The sequence below is a fragment of the Drosophila willistoni genome (assembly GCF_018902025.1).
Source record: "Drosophila willistoni isolate 14030-0811.24 chromosome 2R unlocalized genomic scaffold, UCI_dwil_1.1 Seg167, whole genome shotgun sequence".
Lineage (NCBI taxonomy): Eukaryota > Metazoa > Arthropoda > Insecta > Diptera > Drosophilidae > Drosophila > Drosophila willistoni.
The window spans coordinates 22,321,747-22,345,658 of NW_025814050.1; the positions used below are offsets into that span (position 1 = coordinate 22,321,747).

Sequence of the window (23,912 nt, forward strand, 5' to 3'; positions counted from 1 at the left end):
TGTTGCTGCATAAATTATTGTTATTAATTTATAAAACTGTTGCCAGTCCTAGATGAACAATTGAAATATGCTTTCCAACCGACCTGACTTGGTGCCCCCTCTCCGACATTGTATGTATATGTATATAAAGTATGCACTCGCTGCTGTTGGCGGCTTTCAACATTATAAATTGCCAGCTCTTGTTGCCATTTGCCTTCATTTGGTTACACAGTCATTTATGATTGATATAGTTACTGAATAAATTTAACAACCATATGGAAAGGATGACGTTTTAGCTAAAAACTAGCCACAGAACGCAAAGTAAAGCTGTATAAAACGATACATGTTTGCCCTTTCACATAATTAGAGGCAAAAAATCGATTTGACTTTTGTTATTTGCACAATTTTTCGGGTCGCTCGTAAAAGAGATAAGTTTTCCCCTTGTGAGTATAGTGTTGGTGACAGAGGGAGAGAGATGGAGGCAGAGGGTAAACTGACAGCTTAAAACTTTATTTTGCCTTAAGTTATGTGCTTGTTGTTGTTGTGTTGCACTCAAGTCGGACGAGTCTGACCACTGTCACGTCTTAGGGACACGTTCAGTGTCTTTTACGCTAAAAGCCGAAACATTGTAAAGTTCTTTTGGTCACTTAAGTAGTCAAAAAAGAAATGAAAGAAGCAATGGCAAAGAAACAAACCCAAAAAATATAGTGTTAACTTCGAAGCAGCTTAAAGGTCAATCGACCTAAGGACGAACTCTTAAATCGTAAAACCAAAAAAAAAAAAAAAAACTCAAATTATATGGTTCATTCCCTCGACACCTGCTCAACCAAAATAATGTAGCATACTTTTATGGGCTGGTCGTATCAAGTAATTGAATCTTTATTATTTAAAACCCAACTGCTACTGCTGCTGCCGTTGTTAAAATTTGCATAATTTTACAACTGCCTTGCGAATTTGTCATCAAAGAAGGAGAAAAATTACACAAAAACTACCACACACACACAAATGTCAACAGCTGTGGCCTGATAAAAGACATCAAACTGCTCTCTAAAAAAAACTTTTGAATTTTGCTTTTAAAAAAAGTTGTCGCATCTTTGTATGGCTTGTATAGTCATGTGAAAATTTTTCGCATCTTTTGCTTCTTTTTCTCCCTTAGCTGACAGGGAATCTTTCTCTTCCAGAAAATGCACCACGTCAGAAGGTGTAAAAGTTTTCGATAAAACTTTGCTGCAACCAAGAAAAACGATGAGAAAGAGCAAAGAAGTAAAAGAATCTTAATGCAGGTTCGCTTAGTGCAAGTCTGGGCTTATTTTAATGAGCTTTTCGTCGACTATTTGAAAATTGCAATTCAAAATGGCAGCTAAAAAGTTTCGGTCCTTTAGGTTTTTTTTTTTAACTATTGCTTCTACTTATAATTAGCTGCAAACCAAAGAAGAAAAAAAAGATATAAACTCTCACAGACTATTATTTGGCATGGAGAAAATTAAATTATTTTTGCAAGTCTTTCATTAACATCATTTAGATAATCTCTTTCTAATAAACAGACACGAAAACTTTCGGCTACAAGTTGGCTAACAAAATTTTAACAAGTGCTAAAAAATAATTATGAACCCCGTTTCTGTTGTAAAGGGGCCAAAACCTTTTCATGGACAAGTTTTGTTTCGTTTTGTTTGACTGAAAAAAAGGGCAAAAACTTTATTCCAGGACAAAAATCTTTTCGCAAAACTTTTACATTTTCTGCTAATTAGCAGCATTTAACTTAACTTTCAACTGCATTTATATTTCAAGCTGACATTTCAAAGCAAGTGGCAAGCATTTCTCTATAAACAAATACGGAACATTTTTATTGAAAGATTAGTTTGTTAGAGATAAAAGTGTACTAAATATTAATGCTTATTTTCTCTATTATATGTGGCCATTTAAAATTAAAATTCAACTTGTTTTTGCATTGTTTTATTACTTCTTAGCCATGCTCTGCAATTGAGATTTTTAAAAACCTTATTTGAAGCTTTAGTTTTGAATTTTCTCACTGGTTTTATAGTCACTAATTGCCATTGGATAAACTTTTTGTTTATTTTGCATTGAACTCTTTAGCTACTTTGCATCTGGTCTTTAGTCTGCAATTAAACTGAAAGTCTTTTTTTTTTTGTTCCTTATTTTGCCGCCTTTATTGTTATTCAATTTGTGTGCTACGAACAGAAAACCAATAAATTTGCATGGTAGAGACAAGGAAAAGTGCAAAAAGGGGCATTTAAAAATTAATTAATTCAATTGCAACGCCACACTGAAATGTGAGAGAAATGGCCACTGGCCACACATACATATTTAACCGGAGGACATGCAGGACCCACGCACATCACAGGGTGGCATGTAATTTGGTGCTGGCACCTTGCATTTTTTATTCAACTCATTCATTGTCTCTTCCATAAAATTCCCTTCACACTTTAAATAGGCAAACGTTAATTTGTATAAATTATTGATACGAATATTTAATTGGTTACTTTATGAGAAAGAAGGTCAGCTATCAGTTTCACTCAAGAGACCTAAGTGAACTTTTAGGTTAATTATGCATTATAGTCTGATATGTAAGTTTTAAATTATATGGTAACAATAGTGAATACCTTATTAGTTCTAACCATGGGTTCATCGATCCTTTGCGAATCCTAAATATATCCTCAAGTTCTTAAGAAACTGTTTAAAAGTTGACTATCATTTTGCTTATCAGTAGTTGAGTAGCTCCAAATTATATTCGAAAGAGGTTTTTAGTTTGTTGACAAATTTTAGTCAATTACATGAAATTTACAGGCAACTGAAATATGCATTAACATAACTGAAAAAACTCTGGATAAACTTTATCTAGAGTGCAAATTCGCCATGCACATTTTTAACGTTAGCTAAAATATGCAAAAGTCATTTACAAGCCAATTTTGTGTCAACGGTAAAAAGTAAGAAAAACTTTTCTTTCAAGTTTTGTATTTTTATTTTCTTTCGTGTTTTGCGGTTAGGCAAAACTCTGATGTGGCTAACCAAAACTATTCCAAGGAATTGTTGAATATAAGAGAATGAAATGGCACACAAAAAATTTGTAAAATTTACATTTGCTAAAAACATTTGTTTTTACTTGGCTATACGTCTTAAAATAAATGTTTATATACAATTTTCATTAAGTTGAAATTATTGTCTTAAGCCACAAAATTAAATAGCAAAAATGGAGCAATTTAATTTAAAATATCTTGATGAGATTCATGTTAGTTATAGTTGACAATAATTCGCGAGAGAACTTTAATTAAAAGTGAACAAACTGGTTGGTAGACACCCAAGAAACGAGCAGAGTATTATTGTCTATGGAACAGACATATGTTTTCTATCCTTTCGACTCATTTCGTTCCCCTGTCTAATTCACTCTCTCTCTATATGGCACGTTGGTCGCGTAAATTTTCGACCCAAACGCAAACGCAAATGCAATTTTGTGGCTGACATGACTGTATCTCAATGTGTCGCTTCACTCTTGATGTTTGTTTATGGGGAACGCCTTTTATTAGTGGCCAACTTGATGGTTGACTGGCAGGAAATGCTGTCAGTATTATGTCATTTGTGTAGCCACATCATGACAGAGCCAAACGTAATTCAATGATACCGGAACCAAAAATCCACAGCAGGCAAGAAACTGGCTAAATGTATCTCCCGTTATGACTATCAATTTGTGTTTTTTCATACTATTGAATAACAAAAACGGCAAAAAAAAAACAAGTAAAAATAAAAGCGTAAAACAATCTCATAACTGTCATCGTATTGTTTGAAATACTTTGGCTCAAATGAGGCGTAGGCTGACTGATTCTGATTTCGACCAGATGAACCGCATTCACAAATATCCTGAATGTTGATTTCAAAAAGCAAAAAAAAAAAATATGGGAAAACACTGTGATAAACTGGTCATTCCCCTAGCAACCAGTTTGCTAGTGTCATTCATCTGGCCATATCGGTTTGTTGTTTATGCGAATGCATTTTAGCGTGAAATAATTGTTTTTCTCTCACTTCCATCCATGGTAACTTTTCTTCCTTTTCCCCTCCTTGACTGAGGTAAAACTTTAGCCATAAAATACTTAATTTAACCAACAATGAAACGAAGAATTTCCAATGTGAATGCGAATTAATCAAGGTAAAAGTTGGAATTTTCTGTATAAAAAAAGTTTTCATTTAATGATGAGCTGATGAAAACTTACATAAAAGAGAGGAATATTTTTTTTTAACCATTATGAGTAAGTATTTTTGATCTTTAAATCTTTGCAAAGTAATCGCTTAAGGATTTTATTTATAGTGTATAATAACTTCGAAGCAAGTGGAAAATTTCAATCTTTTCTTTTTGTTTTTCCAACCTCCAGTTAAATTGATTTCGATTGTCCTCTCTGACTTATAGACTGACTCGCCAAACTCGTTCTCATTCAAATTTATATCTATGTACATACATATATAGTGAAGGGTATTAAGGGTATATTAGCTAGTACAATTTTAACAATTCTCCTAGCATTAAATTTACATTACTGAAATTAAAGGCCCAAAATCTTAACTTTAAGTTTAGAAGGTAAGTTTAGAGCTTTTATGAATTTTATCCTGTTTTTGGTAAAATGAATTGAAAAGGATATACGAAATTCGTTAAAATTATGAATTTGAAGTAAGTTTCCGGTTTTTGTTTTCTGTTTCCTGCATCGGTCATTCAGTTGGTATTTGGCAAGAAGTGCAAAAACGAGAAGGAAAACCTCATAACTGTCAATTGTTATTGCACTTTCGACGTGTTCGTATTGTTTCAATACTTTGGCTTAAATGAGCCGTAGGCTTTTCTGTTCATGCCTGATGGACACTCACAAACACATAAGCACCCCAGCACACCCACAAACAGACATACCCAAACACAGACAGAGTGACATACAAACATCCTGGTTAAAAACTCCTGCCTCCGTTGGCAAAACCATTTATCAGTCTGTGTGAAGTTTGTTGAATGGCAACATTTTTTTCATCTTCTTTTCCCTCATTCACGTTTTTTTTTGTTCCCCCTACTGAAAGGCAATTTAGCGTGAAATAATAGTTTTTCTCTCACTTTTTCTATGGCGGTTGATGCCCATGGGCTAACTTTTATGAATCCAAAGTCTTTGTAGATGACTTTTTATTTGAAACACAACGAAAACGAAACGTTTAATTGTAGTGAGAACAAACGATAGAGAGAGCAAAGTTAGTAGTTATTTAAACAGAACATTTGTCTATATAATATTTTCGATAATCGGATGAAATTATGCTATTTTAATACATTTTCGTTCATTTACAGATTACCTATGAATTAATATAAAATTAAATATTATTATTAGTAATGCAAAATTCACTCCTTCTCCCACAAAACCACGTAAGCAAACTTAATTGACTTCGTAAGCCTCCAAAAGAAGTTAAACTTGACCTATGAAACACATAGAGTTACCCTTTTTGGAATAATTATAATAAAAGTAGATACTAAAATGTTTTAAAGTATGTGATAAACTTTTAATGTCAATGCTGAACTATATACGAAGTAGAGCCAATCGATTTCTTGTAAACTTTTCGCAATTTACATATTTTAAATATATATTCTTTTCACATTAACACAAGTTAATTAACAAATTTCCCCATTTACTGTACAAATATTGATTTAAAGTGCAACCGACATGACATCGGCTGCATCAACAGCAGCAGCAATAAGATTTATTTTATTTCACTATATTTTTCCGTTCTTTTTTTTATTGGTCCTTTTTTTTTTTGGCTTAACATTTAAGTTTGCCTCTTTGAAATTAAACTTTAAACTCTGTTGAACTGATAAAAAAAAAAGAAGGAATTAAGTAAAAACAAAGGCGTTGCATAAAAGTGCATAAAATAGCACTTTATATGCAATGTTTTCTTTTGCGTAAATATATGAAATATATATACATATAATAAACAATATATGCAATTGGTTCGACATGGCTGACATTCATAAACCGCACATGTTGCAGGGTCCTGGCAATGAAATTGCATTGCTGGCCATTTGGATATGGTTAAAAAAAAAGCCAGGATTAAAAAAGATACAAAATATTAAATTACATGTGTTTGCTGTCGCTGTTTGATATTCACAGCAATTTATTTTAATATTTCTCGAGTTTTCTCATTTAGTTGTTGTTGTTGTTGTTGTTGGTGTCTCCTTTAATAAACGTTATAATAATTAAAACTCCTTATCATTGGCCATGACAGGTCATGACTCTGTATATATATACGTAGATATGTTTATTTAATATTTTTCCTTTATTCATTATTTATCGAAAGGGCAGCTATAGGCAACCGTTACGCCGGAGTTTTTGGAGTAAACGAAGCCAAGCGTTAAAAGTGCTTCCAATTAAATTTTTTTGATTTTGTTCAGCAATCAAAGCGAATGGAAAAGTTTGAATTCGTATACCCTGTACCTTCAGATTGGCCTATGGGGTGTATAAATCCTAGCAAATTTTAGCTCCTTTTATACTCGATCTGGATCAACGAGAGTCTCTTATAACATCATCGTGAGATACATTTTTCAATTTCCCTTTTTCTTTTGTTGAAGAAAGGTATGTTTTCATTCTTATTATAATAAACTCTAAATAAACTACAATAAACTTTAAATACCTCTCAAATTTCTCTGGTTTATCTTTTCAATAAAGTTTTAGTTTTTGTAATTAAAAGAAAAAGAAGAAATTGTACCGTGAAACCGACCGTTTCTCCCAAAAGTCAGTCAGACTAATGGCTTTTCCTTTTCTTTTTCTCTACAAATTGCTTAGCAATTTCTTTCTCCATTCTGATTGATATAGTTAATCACTTTCTCTATTTGTAACTGTCTTTTTCATATTTATATTAAAGTTAATATTTCTCGCTACTGGATAAGCTAAAGTCGTTGCGTCAACAATATTTTTCTTTCCGTTTTGCTCATTTCTAATTAAAATCATATTAAAGAAATAAAACGGTTGCTAAGCCTCAAAGTTTTGCTTGAATGGTCAATGGATTCTTTCTCTCTACTTTTTTTTCTCGATATGGTACAATTGATTCGTACTTTTTTTCTGTATTCTTCCTGTTTTGTTTGTGTTTTATATATTTGGTTTTTTTTTTTTTTGGTTTCTTGTTTTGTTTTGCGGTTCTTTGCTAGGCACACAAGAAAATTGGTTTCTAATGCTTGGAGGCATGTGAGGATGTGTCGGCCTCAATTCAATAATGTTATTAGCCAGGGCCAATTTCAGTGAGTGTTTTTGTGTTGGGGCTTCTTTTGTGCTGCTGTACATAGAACCATTTTTGGGAGGGGGAAAACACTTTCTTCCTTATTTGGGCTTAGATTTTGAGTACTTTTCACTGATTTTATTGTGATGGATTTAATTTTTTCTTTTTACCCCAAATTGCACTTAGTCAGCTGTAAAGCAAAGCTTTTCGGGCTTATATGGATGGCTTTCAACTAAACCCAATCGATAGCAAATTGATAACTACCACAAACAATGCACACAAAGCAAGACATGCGGACAGATAAATTTGTATGTTGAGAACCATCAATTAAGAGAGGGTGTCGCTATTTAGACCACTAATTAGCGCTTTTGACTTGAACTTTGAGTAGCGGCATCAGTTTCCCTATATGTATCTGCGAAATCTGCGGCTGTCAATTCAAATGCAGTGCCATAACAACGCATTAACTGCTCAATTTCACTGCTCGAACGCACCATAAAAAAGGAAATCAGTATCTGTCTTTCTTCCTTCATGTATAGACAAGTACATAAAGCCCTTCATAATGCGCTGTCATTTTATGATTGATGTGAGAAGAAATTCATTCCTTATTGGTTCTCTTTTTTTGTTGGTGCCATCGTGATTGGGAAATTATTTACAGTTGGCTGGTTTGTCCTTTTTGGCATCACCTCTGCTTTTGTTGATATTGAACTTTGTACTTTATTGAAAGTATTTCATCATTTTTTTCTGCTTGGTGTGATAATTAACTTTTATTGCCAATGATTGTACGACCTGGCACTCAATTATCGAATTGAATTTATTCCGTTAATAGCCGTAATAAATTTCATATCATTCCTGTTAAACTCATTTTATTGAAAGTGTCAGTTCAAACAAAAAAAAAAGGAAGCCTTTTATAATTACAAACAGTTTTTTCACACTTTTAAGAATTCGATTTCATGACTGAAACAAAAAATGCTACAATAGGGAAAACGTATTCCACAGTAACTTCAAAATTATTTTTTTAAGTTTTCTTAAAAGTCTAATCCCATAATTTCTTCAATAAGCTAAAACTTCTGAAGAATCGAAGGTTTTTTGCTGATTTATGTTTGACAGGCAACATCAATTATTTTGGAGTTTCTAAGTTATAGAAACACAAAATATATCAATATTAAAAATTAGTTTGACCAAGCACAAATACTTTCTAGATAATAAATGAATAAGAAGGCGTCTAATGAAAAAAGTATTCAACGATCAAATAGATCATTTTAATATTTAAAAAACCATAATTCTAAAAAACTAACCAGTTTTTAAGTAAAATTGTATAAAAATGATTTTTAAAGATTTTTTTTTTTGTATTCTATTTGTTGTTATTTCTTTAAAGCTTTTAAGTTCTTAGGTTTTTAACCTATTTACCCACTTATGTACATATAAATCTTTACAAAAATTAAAGTAAAAATCAAAATATTGAATTTAAGGATAGTTGAATCACTTTAAAGAATAAATATTCAAAATTTCTTTTTAATGATCCACAGTGCATCACATAATCAAATGAGCTTCCGAGTAATTAAAATGCAGCAACTGGATTGTCATTTTTTTTTAAATATTTAAATGTTTTTTCCTCACAAAGTTTGTGCAACAAACAGAATTAAGTATTAAATTTCCATAGTGTAGATATTTATAAAATTATTTTTAATATGTATGCATCGTATGTCACATACTCATCACGTTTTGAGGTACTTGCAAGTTGAAAACATGAGATGCATAATTAAACAATTAAATGCAATTATCAGTTTGATTCTCACTCACAAATACTCATTTTGCAAATGTTTGGCTATCTATGAAAATCGTAAAACAATGAAATTTGAAATAACACAAAAGTCAAGAGAGATAAAACAGTATCCAAATTGTATTTGCCTATGGGTAAATGTTTGCCTAACAAGCCTCTTTAAATAATTACACAATTGGCACAAAATCTCAATTGCCATATGTAAACACAGAGACTAGTTACATTGGTCGTGCCATATGAAATGTTAATTATCTAAATTGTGGTCAGGAAGGCTTAGATTCACATAATCAAGTGGTGTAGAATGGATAATATGGTTCATTTAGATTGTAGAGTACTTACAATTAGTTATCGTTTAATTTGCAGTAATATTGAAAAATTTAACCCAACATGTATCTATAGATTTTAAACGATTAAACTAAATGATCAGCATAAAGATTGAAATGGATGAGTAATGGTTAAGCTTAAACCAAAGAAGCGCCCCGAACCAACATGTTTTGAAATTCTACTTTAATTGGATTTCTATTTTTGAAACCTACAAAAAATATATTTAGGTTAGTTAAACTTAAAACACGTCTTGATTAGGTTATCGTAAACAATTTCACGTATCTATTTAAATATAAAAACTGACAAGTTTAAGCTACGTAAACAACAAAAAAGTGTAAAAAGGCAGCCTCTCTAGCAGTCACATCAAACTATGAAATTGCGTGTTTTACCCATACACATTTGGGTACATTTGAATATGTTGTAATTTTTATTATATTCATAGCAATTTTTATATGACAAAAGGAAATCTAGCAAATTAAATATATGATTGTGTCTTCTGCATAATAAACAAGCTACAAGTTCTGCTCTTAGTACAAATATGTATTTTATATACTCGCAAATACATACATATACATATACAGACAGATACAAAATCATGGCAACCATTTTTTTATTTGCTGTGTGTGTGTGTGTGTATGTGAATGCAACATGACGGAAACAAGCAAAGAGTTTCAATATGCGTAGCTGCCATAATAGCTTCTGTAATTTCCGTGACTTGTTAACTCAACGAAGACAATGTAACTTAAACTACATGTCAAATATGCATTTGCATATGTATGCATACACACACACACACTCTCACATGCATACAAACATACATTGACATGAATTCGTATGTGAATATACATAGATATACTTTAATACCATACATAGACAAAAGCCATTTGGCACAGTTCTACAGCTATAGAAAACGGAAACGGAAGCTAACAAGTGCAAAAAGAAGAAGATACACAAAAAGTAATCTATCTGCTTGCTAGCCAGATTGATTGTTCATATATTTTTTTGGGAATTTCTTAAAAGGCACAATGCAAAATGAACGTTAACAAAAGTTCCGAATTAAAGACGGAATGTGGGGATACTTTATACCATGCACACAGTTGGTTCAATGGTATGTGAAAATTCAAAATTGCTGTGTAAGAGTAAGAAGCTTATGAAAATATAAGTTAGAGACAAATCTGTTCGATATATGTATATGGCCGAACACTTTTAAGACGGCTTAGAGTAATATGGTTTCAACTATTGTTTGACTTAGACAGAATGGATAGCACTATAGCTAATTGCTGTCCTGTCATTATCTATAATGGGCTGATACACAACTCTGTTGGGATGCAAAGGAATGCCCTAAGCCTTTCAGTGTGCGAAAACCATTTCTATTAGGATTATTCTGCGGTAATGCTTTCATTAGAATCTCAGTTGATATAATAATGGCAGAAGGGCAAATTGCTGGTCATTGAATTGGCTTTATGTGTGTGTGTGTGTGGGTGTGTGCATGTATGAGTAGGAGTGAATGGGTCCTCATTCGATGACTAAGAAAATTTTCTTAAAGTTTTGAACAAAATTTTTGCTCGAGTCACAACTGTGACATTGTTAGACATTAATGACAAAATGCCAAAATGACAAAGTTGAGTTGAATGAAAATCCCTGTAAATGTGCTTAACTTGCACTTTTTAGCGACAACAAAAATGTCAAAAAGGTTTCGTGTGACATCCAGCCATCGAGTTGCAAAAGTTTTACATTTATATCAAGGGTTCAATATCACTCAGATTTGTTGGCATTGATTAAATTAAAAAGGGTTAGCCCCTAACTATTTGTAACTTAGAGTGTAAGAAAACACTTGACAGCTGTCGAATGAGTTACAAACTTTTACTCTGCCACAAGGTAATCAATTTGTCATAAAATGTTGAAAGAAAGCAAAAGGAAAAAAAAAACAACACACGAAGAAAGTTTAAGACTTTAGACTTTTGTTGCTGGCATACGCAAATCACAAGTCTGGGCACGTCTCTTGGACCAAACTAAGCCAAAAGTTGATTCCAATGGTCTCGAATGGATCTCCATCTACTCTATGTAGTAGGTATATGGGATGGTATATAAAAATAAAATTGAATTTTTATTTATTTGGGTCGATGTCGATGGTCGACTTTGGTCGTTTCGGTCAAGGTAAGAACATGGCACACCTAAGCGCTTATAAAATATTTAGTGACAAAGCACAGGGCCAACAAATATATAAAACTTGGCCATAGGGGCCATAGGATCTGGACCAACACAAAACAAACAGCACCCAACATCGACAACAACAACGACAACAACACCGAACGAGTATGTCAACACAATCAGCATAATAACTGAGCCCGAGGTTCCGGCTTTCCGGTTAGGGAATGGCTGGAATTAGGGGTCGTGCCGCAAAGCTGCAATAAAAGTGGATTAAATGTAAACATGTGTGAGATTGTTTGTGTGCCCCCTCCCAACCCCTCCGCACCCATCATTTGGCCCGTTTTCCTCATTGCTCCAGGAATTGATCCCCAAGTTGGCCCAAAAAGTCAATGCCTAATGACTTTGGTCACATGCCGTATTAGGCAGGACAAATGACAGTTGTCAAGTTCAAGTAAAATTCTGTTTTTTTTTTTTTATTTGGGTTATGCTTGAAGTAGGGACACACAGCTCAAATGACACCCTCAAAAATGTTTTGCCATTGTGTTGCCAGCAAATTAAATGGACTTAAAATAAATTATTTAAACTTAATTTTCAGGCCGTAAGTAAAGAATTTGGTTTTTAGCATTGAATGACGAAGGCCAGATTAGAGAGTTCAATTTAAGGGTCATGGCATATAAATTTGAATGGTATGCAGAATTTAAATTAAATTTCGTATAGTCAGAGATTTGTCTTGTGTATTTTAATTTAAGCTTTTAATTCTTTCATATGGGAAATGCTAAATGTATAAAAAAGGAAAGAAGCAAAGGGAACATTAGGAAGAGAAAGTCAAATGTTAAAAATATTTTAAGCTGGAAAAGCTAAACTTAAACTTCTTTAACTCGTTTGCTCTCTAATTTTTTGAGATATTAATGGGCATATTAATTAGATTAAGACTAGATTAATAAACAACTATTCAATGTCTAATCGTATCGATAGTGTATAACAAAATCGGGTTTGTTTGGCCGACCTTATTTTAACACCTTTCGCACTATTTCCAAAGCTTATTTGAATAATTTATTTCATATTTGCCAAAAACAGTTGACTCCAGCTTAATCCAAAGTATTTGCACAATCAATAGTCATTTATTTATTAGCAATCATTTAACGTTCACCTTTAATTCTACCCACACACTTATGCACACTCTCTTGTTATTTCTCTGATTAGTTTTCCTGATTCTATATCCTGATTATTATAATACGTCGACCCTTGAGCATTTGCCTTAATTTAATTAACACTCCTTTTGTTACCAGGCCCCACAATCAAAAAAAAAAAAAGAGCAGAAAGAAAGGCGCACAAAAGCCACGTCAAAAGCAAAGTAGAGGGAAAAATACTTTTGTCGAGCAGCTGGCGCAAAGAGTGGAAAAGAACTGAGACTGACTAAGTGAGAGGGGAAGAGGAAGGAAGACGGAAAGGCATAGGGAGGAACGACGCAGACAGAGGCAATCCAAGTCGAGACAATAAAACGCTTTTTTATGGTTGTTTTAAATGCTTCGCCTCAAAAGACATTAAAAACTCTTCAAGTTTGGCCAAAAAAAAAAACAAAGTTTCGCCATTTTCGTTCTTTTGATTGTTGTTCGAGCTCCGAGTCGCCTGTTTGTCCCAATGAACTCCTTACTGGGATTATATAAATTATGATAATTATGCAATTTTTCGCCTTGATATAATCTGCAGAGTGCACAGAATGAACTTGTTTTGAAAATACAAATTCTGCGGCATACTTCAAGGCGTTAAACCATTGAAATTCAATTATTCACTCAACTGAGCTGATGATGAGTTGCCAATGGCATGAATATTTGTTTTAGTTTGTTGTGTATTGAATTTAAATTAAAATAATTTATTTCGTGTTAAATTCTGCTAAAACAAGCCGCAAAACATATGTTATTATGAAACATTTGATTATGAATTATGGGAAATAAATGCATTTAGTTAGCATTTTGCGGCATTCACGAATATGTCACAGTTTACCAACTAAATTCACACACAATTCATTTAGAATCTAATTTATTATGCAATAACATAATCGATTTTTGGTTAAATAAATATTAGACCGCAAAAACTTTAGTTAATCCCAACATTTGAACTTTAATATTTTATAGCTTACCAAAAACAAACACATTCCCAAGAGCAGAAAACCAAAGCATATAACAATTTTTTCGTTAACAAATAGTTGAAAAACTGGAGACAACAAAAAAAGGAATCCCAATGGTGATATAACCAGAAACAGGGCAATTGCTTTTCCCTACATATTCGTTAGTTGGTTTTGTTGATTGTTCATTTCTTTGCCACACCCAGTGCAAATGGACTGGGAAACTAAAGGAAATAAATTCAAATTAATTGTATTAAAAATTAAAATTGCATCAAGTAAAAATTGTAAATTAATAGTCATATAAATTGCATTTTTTGATTTGATTCATTTTATTTGGTTTGATTTATACATTAGTTTATTTACATTTAAACAATTTGTGGTCTATGAATTTTCAATATACTCTTTCGGAGAGAAACATTAGATTAACTTTTACAAGACGTTTGCAGAGACAGTAACAAATATAGTCAAATAATAATTTAGTTATAGCTATAACTAATGATTATCTAATATATTTATTTGTATTCAAGGATTTAAAGTAGGAAGATATCCAGGAAATCTATAAGGAATATATTTTTAAGGAATTTATATTCATTCTCATGCAAAAACTTTGTAAAAATTGATTTAAAAGTGATTTAGTTTAGCTGATTTAAAAGCTTAAGTCTTAAACTTAGCATATATTCAAGAAAGGACACAATTTTATCACAATTATTTGTAAATTTTCTATCTAAATTTGTAAGGGCAACTAAACTTCATTACAACCAAGGCTTAGTGTAATTTAGTTTATTTTTTTACAATATTTAGTGCAAATAAAATTATGGTTATTAATTAACTGATATTGAAAACTCCCCTTGGATATCTTTTTAATGGTTTCTATTGATTTATAACGCACCAGCTAACAATTTATCACTAAACCAATAAAAAAAAACACAAAAAATTATTCCATTTACTAATTGCAACTTTTAATTAAATATCGACCTTCAATGCATTCCAAATTCTTGGAATGGGCGCAGCAAAAGCAGCAAGGACAACATTGAGAAAAGCGTCGGGCACCGCCCAGAAATTTTTGTGTTGTTGTGAAGGGCCTTTTTTTTTTGTGTGGGTGTGTGTGTGTGTATTTTGTTGGTAAAAACCGCATTGAATTTTTGGCAAAAGCAGACAACACACAAAATGCAATGGCCGGATGAGTATGGTATAGATGGGTTTGAGGTTCTCTTCCGGTTCAACTCTGGTCGAGCAAGTAAACAAACGTTTCCGCTTTTGAAAAATTGCTTTCATTTTTTCGTTGCTGTTTTTGACCCAGTGGAAGTCAGAGACATCAGGAAAAACTCTTCCATGTCCGTGTTGTAGATGCCGTGACCGTGACTGTTGTTTTTGTTATTGCGCCTGATATTGTTGTTGTTGTAGTTACACCCACATTGCTATGGTTTAAGATAACCAAAACTGCTAACCATACCCAGCCATTTGGCTGAACTATAAATAATAGTTACACATTTCATTTTAGACCAAATAGAGAGTGAGAGGGCAGATGAGAGAGTAAGTTGAATTTAGTACAAATTTTAGAAAACTTTTTCCCAAACATCTGTGTTTGGGTTTTAAAGGGAATAACATATTTTGAATTAACGATTTATTGACTAGCCTCAAAATCACGTTTTCTTATCTGCAATCAACTATCATTCGTTAAGATTTATGAGTGAAGTTACCTCAAATAACATTCAATTCAAGTACCACAAAATCGTTTTTAATCAAATAATAATTATTTTTGTTACAACATACTTATTTTATTTATATTTAGCAATAACTAATTTAGATCCTTTGATGCATTTGCAATATATTTGTATGAACTAGATCAATATTGATTTTTATTTACCCATTTTACTTATTTGCTTACTCATTGCCATAATTTGGCAGACATTCGAACGACATTTGCAGTTTAATGAGCTCTTTGCAAACGGAAAATAAATAACCAATGAAGTAAGTAAGTCGTCTCGCCGACTTGGGTATACCATACACCAGGTGAAACAAATATTTCATATTTCGAAAACCAAATATATGTCTATTAAATTGTTTAAACATGCCTCATAACATATGCTATCTCGCTCACTCTACAAACACACGAGCACTCTAGCGCCGCCACTAGCCAACGACCAATTCTGCCCTTATGGATCGCGTAGCAAAATACGTTCATACGTATATTTTGTATGTTTCTTGCCCGATTTCAATAAAATTTGGTAGTTTGGTAGAAATAGATAAGATTAATTAGTCTGCCGAATTTCATCGCGATGGCCCAAAAATTGCAGGAGCCAATCGGTTTTTTCTAAATTATGGAGGCGGAAGTGGGCGTGGCAACATATTAAAATATATATATTCTGCGCGCATACTAAGCCAGTATACATACTAAATTTGGTGACTTTAGCTTTGTTAGTTTTCAAGAAAATCAGTTTTGTTTAATTTGTGGGGGCGGAAATGGGCGTGGCAAAATTATTAAATAGTCAATGTCTGCGCGTCTGTTAGGCTAGCTTACACACCAAATTTAACGTCGGTAGCTTACATAGTTTTTAAGAAAATCTGTTTTTTGTAAATTTCGGGGGCGGAAGGGGGCGTGGCAAAAAGATGGAACAATTATTTTCTGCGCGCTAACTAAACAAGTATATAACCCAAATTTGATGTCTCTATCTGCCATACTTTTTAAGAAAAACAGTTTTATGTAAATTCCGGGGGCGGAAGGGGGCGTGGAAATAAACTCGATAAGCGTACATACTACACGAGACTGCATACCAAATTTGGTGGCTCTAGCTCTTATAGTCTCCGAGATCTAGGTGTTCATACGGACGGACGGACGGACGGACGGACGGACGGACGGACAGACGGACATGGCTAGATCGACTCGGTTGTTGATCCTGATCAAGAATATATATACTTTGTGGGGTCGGAGATGCTTCCTTCTGCCTGTTACATACATTTTGGCGACTTTAATATACCATTTCACCCTATGGGTGTATGGTATAAAAAGGTGTCAACAAAGTGTCGAGAAAATTACCTTGGCAACATTGAGATTCTCATATATTTTATGCTACAAGAAACAATTTATGCTGACACATATATAGATATACATATTTTCATAGATATCCTGATGAGGAAGTGGGTTGACAGACAAACGTAATAAATAGACCAAATACAAAAAGAGGACCAAACATATAGCAACTTATTTGATATTTGTGAAAACGTGAGCAACAACATAGACAAATAAGCTGAAGTTTCCAACTTCATTGTACCAAACAACCAACAAACACCAATTTATATATACTTTTACACCCTCACCCATACACATACACCCAATACACATTCATACAGCTAGATTCATAGGTATGCTCATTCTCACAGTCCAATGAATTCACATTTGCCCATATCGATTTCATTTGTTTTTGTTTGTATTTTGCGAGTGGGAAGTCGGCGAGTAGTAAAAAGGACAAGAGAGGAAGAGAGAAAGAGTCGGGAGGAGCATGCACGTTGTCTGACAATGCGAACAATTCACACGCTCGATTAACATTCAAGAATAACACAACATAATTGGAGCATGGCGCAAAAACTTGAAAAAAGCTGAATAAAACGGCACAAAAAGCAAACCAAATAGGAAAAGAGGCCAAAGACCCAGACTAACTACGATTGCAATATAATTGTATATACCCTTGCCATAGAAGAGGTATTATTCCAAAATCAGTCTTAAAGTCAAGTTTGTGTAGTACCTAAATGCCGCTGATTAGAGATGAAGGAGGTTAATAGTAATTTATTATCACTTTCCTTAATAATTATGCAAAACTCGGAATGAGCACAGTTATATATAGTTTTCAGTATAATACTAATAACCCTTTTCAAAGCTTTATACAAATAAAGCCCAAATGTCTTGATCTTCGATAAAACAAGTCTTGATCTCATATTCTCGTAGCATTCTCAAAAAGATTTATTGTCTTTATTCACAACTGAGACACTTATTTTTCACTCTAAAAGTACCTAATATTTTAATGAACGAATTTTGGTTTCTATTTGGTTATTCTTAAATACTTTCTCGGAAGAGCTACTAACAAGTAAGTGATCAAAATAAAACTTTGCAGTATATCAAGAAGTGCGTCAGATAATTCCCATTAGAATAAAACTGAAAAATAAATGGTTGCGAAACAGACAAAAAAGATTAAAATATTGCTAGAATATAAATAAATAATTGTATATATAAAATTCTAAAAATTATGCATTAAATAGAAGAGAAATTTGGATTTACATAAAATGTCTTTTTTGGATCAAAACAATAATTGTTTTTGCAAGAAATTAAAAGAACATTTAATAGTCTTTTGTTTAAAATCAGTTAAAGTAAGTTTAATATTTTTTTCTCTCTCTCTCTAAGTCTCTCTGTGTCTCTCTCTGTCTCTCTCTCTCCCTCTCTCTTAATTATAACTTCGACTGCTGCGGTATAAAGTTGTGGGTATTTTTTGTTCTATTTAAACTATTGGCACAAAAACAAAATAAATGTTGACTGAAAATGGTAAGATTTCTGGATTTTTGACGAGCAAACAATTATATTTAAGAACATATTGAGGGATTTATTATTTTGTAATAAAATTTATAACAAAATGTTGATTTAAGTGCCATATATTTTCTTGTTTTGCTTTAAAGTTATTTAAGAAGAAGCAGACTGCAAGAATAATTCTACTTCTGCTGCACAATTGTGTATATGTATATTTTGCAATAAAATGTTTCCATATTATTATCCCATTTTGTTACCCATCTTTCTCTCTAGCGAAAACAAAAACTCGTTGAGCTTATATTCATTTATATAGAGTATATCATTTATCACAATATGTCAAGCTGTCACAAAAATGCTTCCCAGCTCTTGAAGTTTATACCCTTTCTCCTCCCATATGTATCCTCTATTCGCAACATGTTGCCATATTGCCATGACGAACGTTAAATAGAAATTTAAAAATTTCCTCTGCGCATAAAATTATGCATTTGGCGAATGCATTTAAAATTCATTGAACCAATCAATTGAAATGGAAAATTAGAGATACAAAATTTCATGCCGAAAATTGTGGCAGCTTTTGTAGAGTGCTCAAAACTCTTCAATAATGGCATAAACCAAATCATGTGAGTGCATGGAAAACCGGAAAAATGCCTAAACGAGTTTATGGCGAAATTTTTATACTCTTCCTGTGAATACCATGCAACTTCAATAAAAGCAAGTTATCCTTTAATTCAATAGAGAAAGACATAAAACATATATATAAAATGTTTCCATTATGGGTATTACCTTTTAAAAAGTTCTCTCTTTTCATTAACTCACGGATTCATAATAGAAAGGGTATTTAAAAGCTATGCATTTCATTTAGATGACAGCAAATTGAGGTAATTGTATGTTAGATATCGTTTTTGATTACAGTAACAGCAACCACAAATTGTTTGCAATTCCATTTAAAGATGACCAGAAAAGTTATTATATATGCAAATAACTTCAACTTAACGACCAAGGCCAAGCTTGATTGTCAGTGGCAAAACAATTAAAATGCAATTATTGAATATTTTCTACCAAAGTGCACTATGAATGAAACATAAACTGTCTTATCTTGAATACTATTTTTATTTTTTTTGTTTTGTTCTTGCAAATATGAAAAATTAATTGAGCCTAAGGCTAAACACCTTTGCAACTTGTGCAAGGATTGTGTGTTTATTGATCAGTAAATTGATTGCTTGAATAGCAATTTCACACACATCAACACAGGAGGACACACATTTCTTAGCATTTGCATCTAAATACATGTGTATTTTGCATTCGAAACACAACCGAGGAGAACAGACTAGAACAAAACAGAAGCCTTGTCAACTGCATTGTTCTGTGTTGGCTCAAAGCAAATATCAGACAGAGAGGCCTGCATAAACAAATGCTTAGCCTGAAGGACTCGTAGAAATAGAACGTATTTATTTATTTCTTTCTCAACTCAACTGGGAAAAACAGCTTTCAAACTTTTGCCCAAAATAAGAAGGAAAACTACAAAAAAAATAAGAAAAAGATTGAGAAATGAAAACCTGCAAATAGAGAGACAGAGAAACTGTTCATTAAAGTGGAATTGAACTTTTGTCGGAAAGTTGCATTCGAATTTCAATTACCTGAAGCCATTTGGGGGCAAGCAGCTGGACGAAGACATGTAACACATTCAACTTGCTACATGTGCATATATGTGTGTGTTTGTGTATTGAATGATGATTTTGTGGCAATTTTTGATGGCATTTTTGTGTGTGGCATCAATAGAAGATATAAAAGTTTCCCTTTAAAACTTAACTGCAGTGGCATCTTAATGACTTTGAAATTGTTACGTTACGTGACCAGGAATCCAGAACTGACTGTAACAGAACAACCACAATGATCTCAATTTATATGACCCTGGTGACCCTGTGTAGTCTGTAGTTAATTCTGATTGCAATTGATTTTCTTTAACTTTCCACAGCAACAGAGAATAGTGGGATGAACCTTTTAGCAGATCCGCTCCAAATGACATGCATTGAGTCTGAAACTTCATTACAGATCCAGAGAGTGTGGTGCGGGTGTGAAACGATTTCCTCATGTGTCAGTGCATGACGCATACGCAACGTGTGACAGTGTCCAGTAAAAACCCATCAAATCATAATTGCAGGTACAGAGAGTGTCCATCAATAGAGATAGAGATAGACAAGCCGAAAGGGAGAGTGTAAGAGGGACCAATCACGATGAAAGCCTCGATTGAGTGACAGACAGTCTTTACACATAAATACATACAGTCCAGACATACATATATGCACTTGGTGTCAAATGGCAGAGGTCGTGATAAGTGCTGTAATAAAATAGACAGTGCCAGACACATAAAAGTCAACAGATCTGCTAAAATCTACACGGTCTCAGACTCTTTGTATTACATAGGCATCTGTCTTTTGATATCTTTTGTTTGTTATAACAAAATTATTGAGTTTTCAACAAATATCATTGTTTATTTTCATCACAGTTCTTATTTGTATTATATTTACTAAGTAAAAAGTGGTCTATAATAGTATGAAATATAATTTTATGAAATATGAATAAAAATGAATGAAGAATAAATAAATTAATAATGCAATAAATATTTTTTTCCCTACGTTTTAATTATAATTATCACTTGAGCTATTTCTTTTATTTTTTTTTTTTCATTTGACATTTATCAGAATTAATTGACATTCGTGTGTTTGCCATTGAATTGATTTTTTCTCAGTTATGGTTATTTTCACTTTTGACCTTTTTTATATTTATTAAATAAGTATTGTTTCGCTTAATGGTTTTTCTGTACAAAATAATTTGTTTTACATTTAATACATTAAAAACCATGCCTTGTGACTTGGATAAAATATATTTTGTAATTATAAACCATTAATATTTCTACAAATTTATACGATTAGGAAAAGAAATATTTCATAACTTTGAAAATATCATAAATTTTAAAATCCTTGACCTTGGTATAAAACTCTTTTAACGAAGTTTAATTAAATTTCGAGACGGTAGCATTACAGTGTTTCGATTTACATGACGATTATACCCAAATTGGATTTACTTCATGTTTAGTATTGAAAATACCGTATGTTTCTGTTTGCAGCCCTGTTTTTTTTGTTACCCCTGGTTATATCGATTGTACTAAGCCCGTAAGTTATTGATATCAGATACCCTGAAGATGTTTGTTTTTCCTTTTCCGCCTTCGAAAGGGTATGGACACTAAATAAAGCAAAACTTTTAATTTAACGCAATCCAATCGATCCTCAACATTTAGGAATCATTTAAATGGACATATAAAACTAACAATTTAATCTTACTGATAATTCTCCTTTACATGATCATCAATTAATTTTGAAACAATTTTTATTAGTACTTTCTATTACTTATTCACACTTCAATTATAAAATACTTTTCGCCCATGGAATTAAACTGAAATAAGATAAAGTTTAAGTTATTAATTTTGATATTAATTATATACATGTACGTAATTAGGTACTTAAGATATATAAGAAGAATATTAAAATTTATTAGATACATCATTAGAGTCACTTACTTGCTCCTGAGGATAATTGGGATAGTCAGCAACACGTAATCTTAAAGGATTTTGAAGAAACGGATTTCTAACATTTTTGAGTATATCCAAGATCTTGTAAATAAGTTCTCTAGTAATTTCTTCGTCACAATAGCTTAAGTCCATAAATTCAAGTTTTGTGCAATTTCTAAATATGTTTAATAGATGACTGGAAACATTTTCAATGTAATAGTCCGATGTTACTATTAATGTTTCCAGATTAGTAAGTTTCGCCAAATACTTAAAGGAATCGTCCTTTAACAGTCCGCACTCTAAAGTGTTTAGGGAATGGATTTGTGATAATAATAATATATCATTCTCATCCAGTAATTCCTCCATTATCACTAAATGTTTAAGAATCGACGGTGTTTTATATGTTAACGCTTGAATGAGTTTTTTGACTGAACCTTCTTTTGGTAGTGTTATATTTAACTCCTCCAACCGATCGAGTCCGGATAGACTTGTATTTTCTTCAATATCAAGAATACAATTCAACGAGTTAAGATGCGACAGTTGCAATATTTTTGTTAAATCATTACAATCTATAATTAAATTTTGTATTGTAAGTTTCTTAATATTTGGAGGGAAGTTAAGTAATTGCAGCCGCTGTATTGGTATATCAAAGTCCTCAATCAATTCAATATGAAGTTCTTTTAGCTCATCGAGTGGAGATAATAAATCTATATTCTCTACGTTTTGCAGTTTAATATGCAATTTTTTTAATAATTTATGCTGTGCCAAAGCAGAGACGTCTTCAACATTCAATGGGGCTCCCAAAATTTGTATGCTTTGAAGGACTGAATTGTCAAAATATCCTGGCACTGTAAAAAGTCTACCATCTTGATGTGATTTGATATAGAGTTCAGTAAGATGCGGCAACCTTGGCAAGCCTTTAGTTGTTTTTACAAATTGGCATACCAATTTATTAAGTGTTTTTATACGGGCAATTTCAGTCAATTCATGATCAGAAATTCCCTCATTTTCAATAGACAAAAACTGCAGAGCCACAGAAGTTTCGGAAGAGAAGTCATGGAAAAGTCCACACAAAGAGTCATCTTGATGTCTGGTAATAGACAGTTTCTGAAGTTTAGGAAGTTTTATCATCATTCCACTTTCTGGTGCATCAAGAAACCCACATTTTAAATTCCTTAACGATTTTATTTTCGAAATTTCCATAAGATCAGAGTTTTTAATGGCAACAGAGGTGCCATCATTAGCATTTCCGTCAACGATAAGTTCTTTTAGATTAGAACATGAGGCCAAATTTCGGAAAAGCCCATTTAAAGAGCCAACTTTATGTTCACCTATTATATGAACAATTTTTAAATTGTCTAAATTTCCTAAGGAAGCATAATTACTGGCATCAAAAACTTCTCCCTTACTCGAAATGTTTTTTAGAATTAATTTCCCTTGACTTTTAAAATGTTTAATTTGTCCAGCATTATTCTCAAGGATTATCGTTCCTTTGGAATTGTTTAGGAAATCAAATATCTGAGTGGGAAATATTTTATCCTCGAATTTGATTTTCTTAAAACATAATTGACTATGGAAAATCTCAAAACATCTTGGATCGGAGAATATGCAGTTAAGCACTTTTAATGTTTCTATTTGACTAATAAGCAGAGTCTCTTTGTAATTGATTGAAATGCTTTCAAACTCTAATTCGATTAGGCTGTGAGTTTTTCTCTTGGAAAGTGTTTCCATCAATGAATAAAACGAACCCAATTCGCACTCTCCAATAACGTAAAGTCTTTCACAGCTTTCTACATTTCCCAAAGGACCGAAATGGGTTGCATCTGTGTTTTCATCATTGGGTAGTTTTATAAAAAGCTCCTTATTGCAACTATCATAAGTAATTGGGTGAATTTTAATACTAGTTTTAGATAATGCTAAAATTTTTAAAATCCACTGAGATATATTTTGAAAATTAAGTTCCGATTTAATTTCCAGATACTCCAGATGATTAAGTTGTTGAAGATATTGTATGCATTCATCACAAGAAAAACTGCATTTTAAATACTTTAAAGACTTCATTTGACCCAGTTCAATAGTCAAAGATAAATCAATCGATGCACCTGATATATCTAGTAAGTTTAAAGTTGCCTTTGAAGCTAGAACTCTGAATAACTTTTTAAATGCGTCCGTCTCTTTGTTTGTCAAGGTGTTTGGTATTTTTAAGATTAGTTTTTCCAATTGTGGTAGTTGT

At 32.4% G+C, this 23,912-nt stretch overlaps 1 protein-coding gene across 1 annotated transcript; it reads right to left on the minus strand.

Moving 5' to 3' along the window:
• Positions 1 to 21,363: 21,363 nt before the first annotated feature.
• LOC124460282 lies at positions 21,364 to 22,211 on the minus strand. Its single transcript, XM_047010817.1, has 2 exons — positions 21,689 to 22,211; positions 21,364 to 21,564 (listed from the first exon to the last, which is right to left on the minus strand). Exons 1-2 carry the CDS (start codon positions 22,043 to 22,045, stop codon positions 21,523 to 21,525), a joined length of 399 nt encoding a protein of 132 aa, XP_046866773.1. The 5' UTR covers positions 22,046 to 22,211; the 3' UTR covers positions 21,364 to 21,522.
• Positions 22,212 to 23,912: the final 1,701 nt, after the last annotated feature.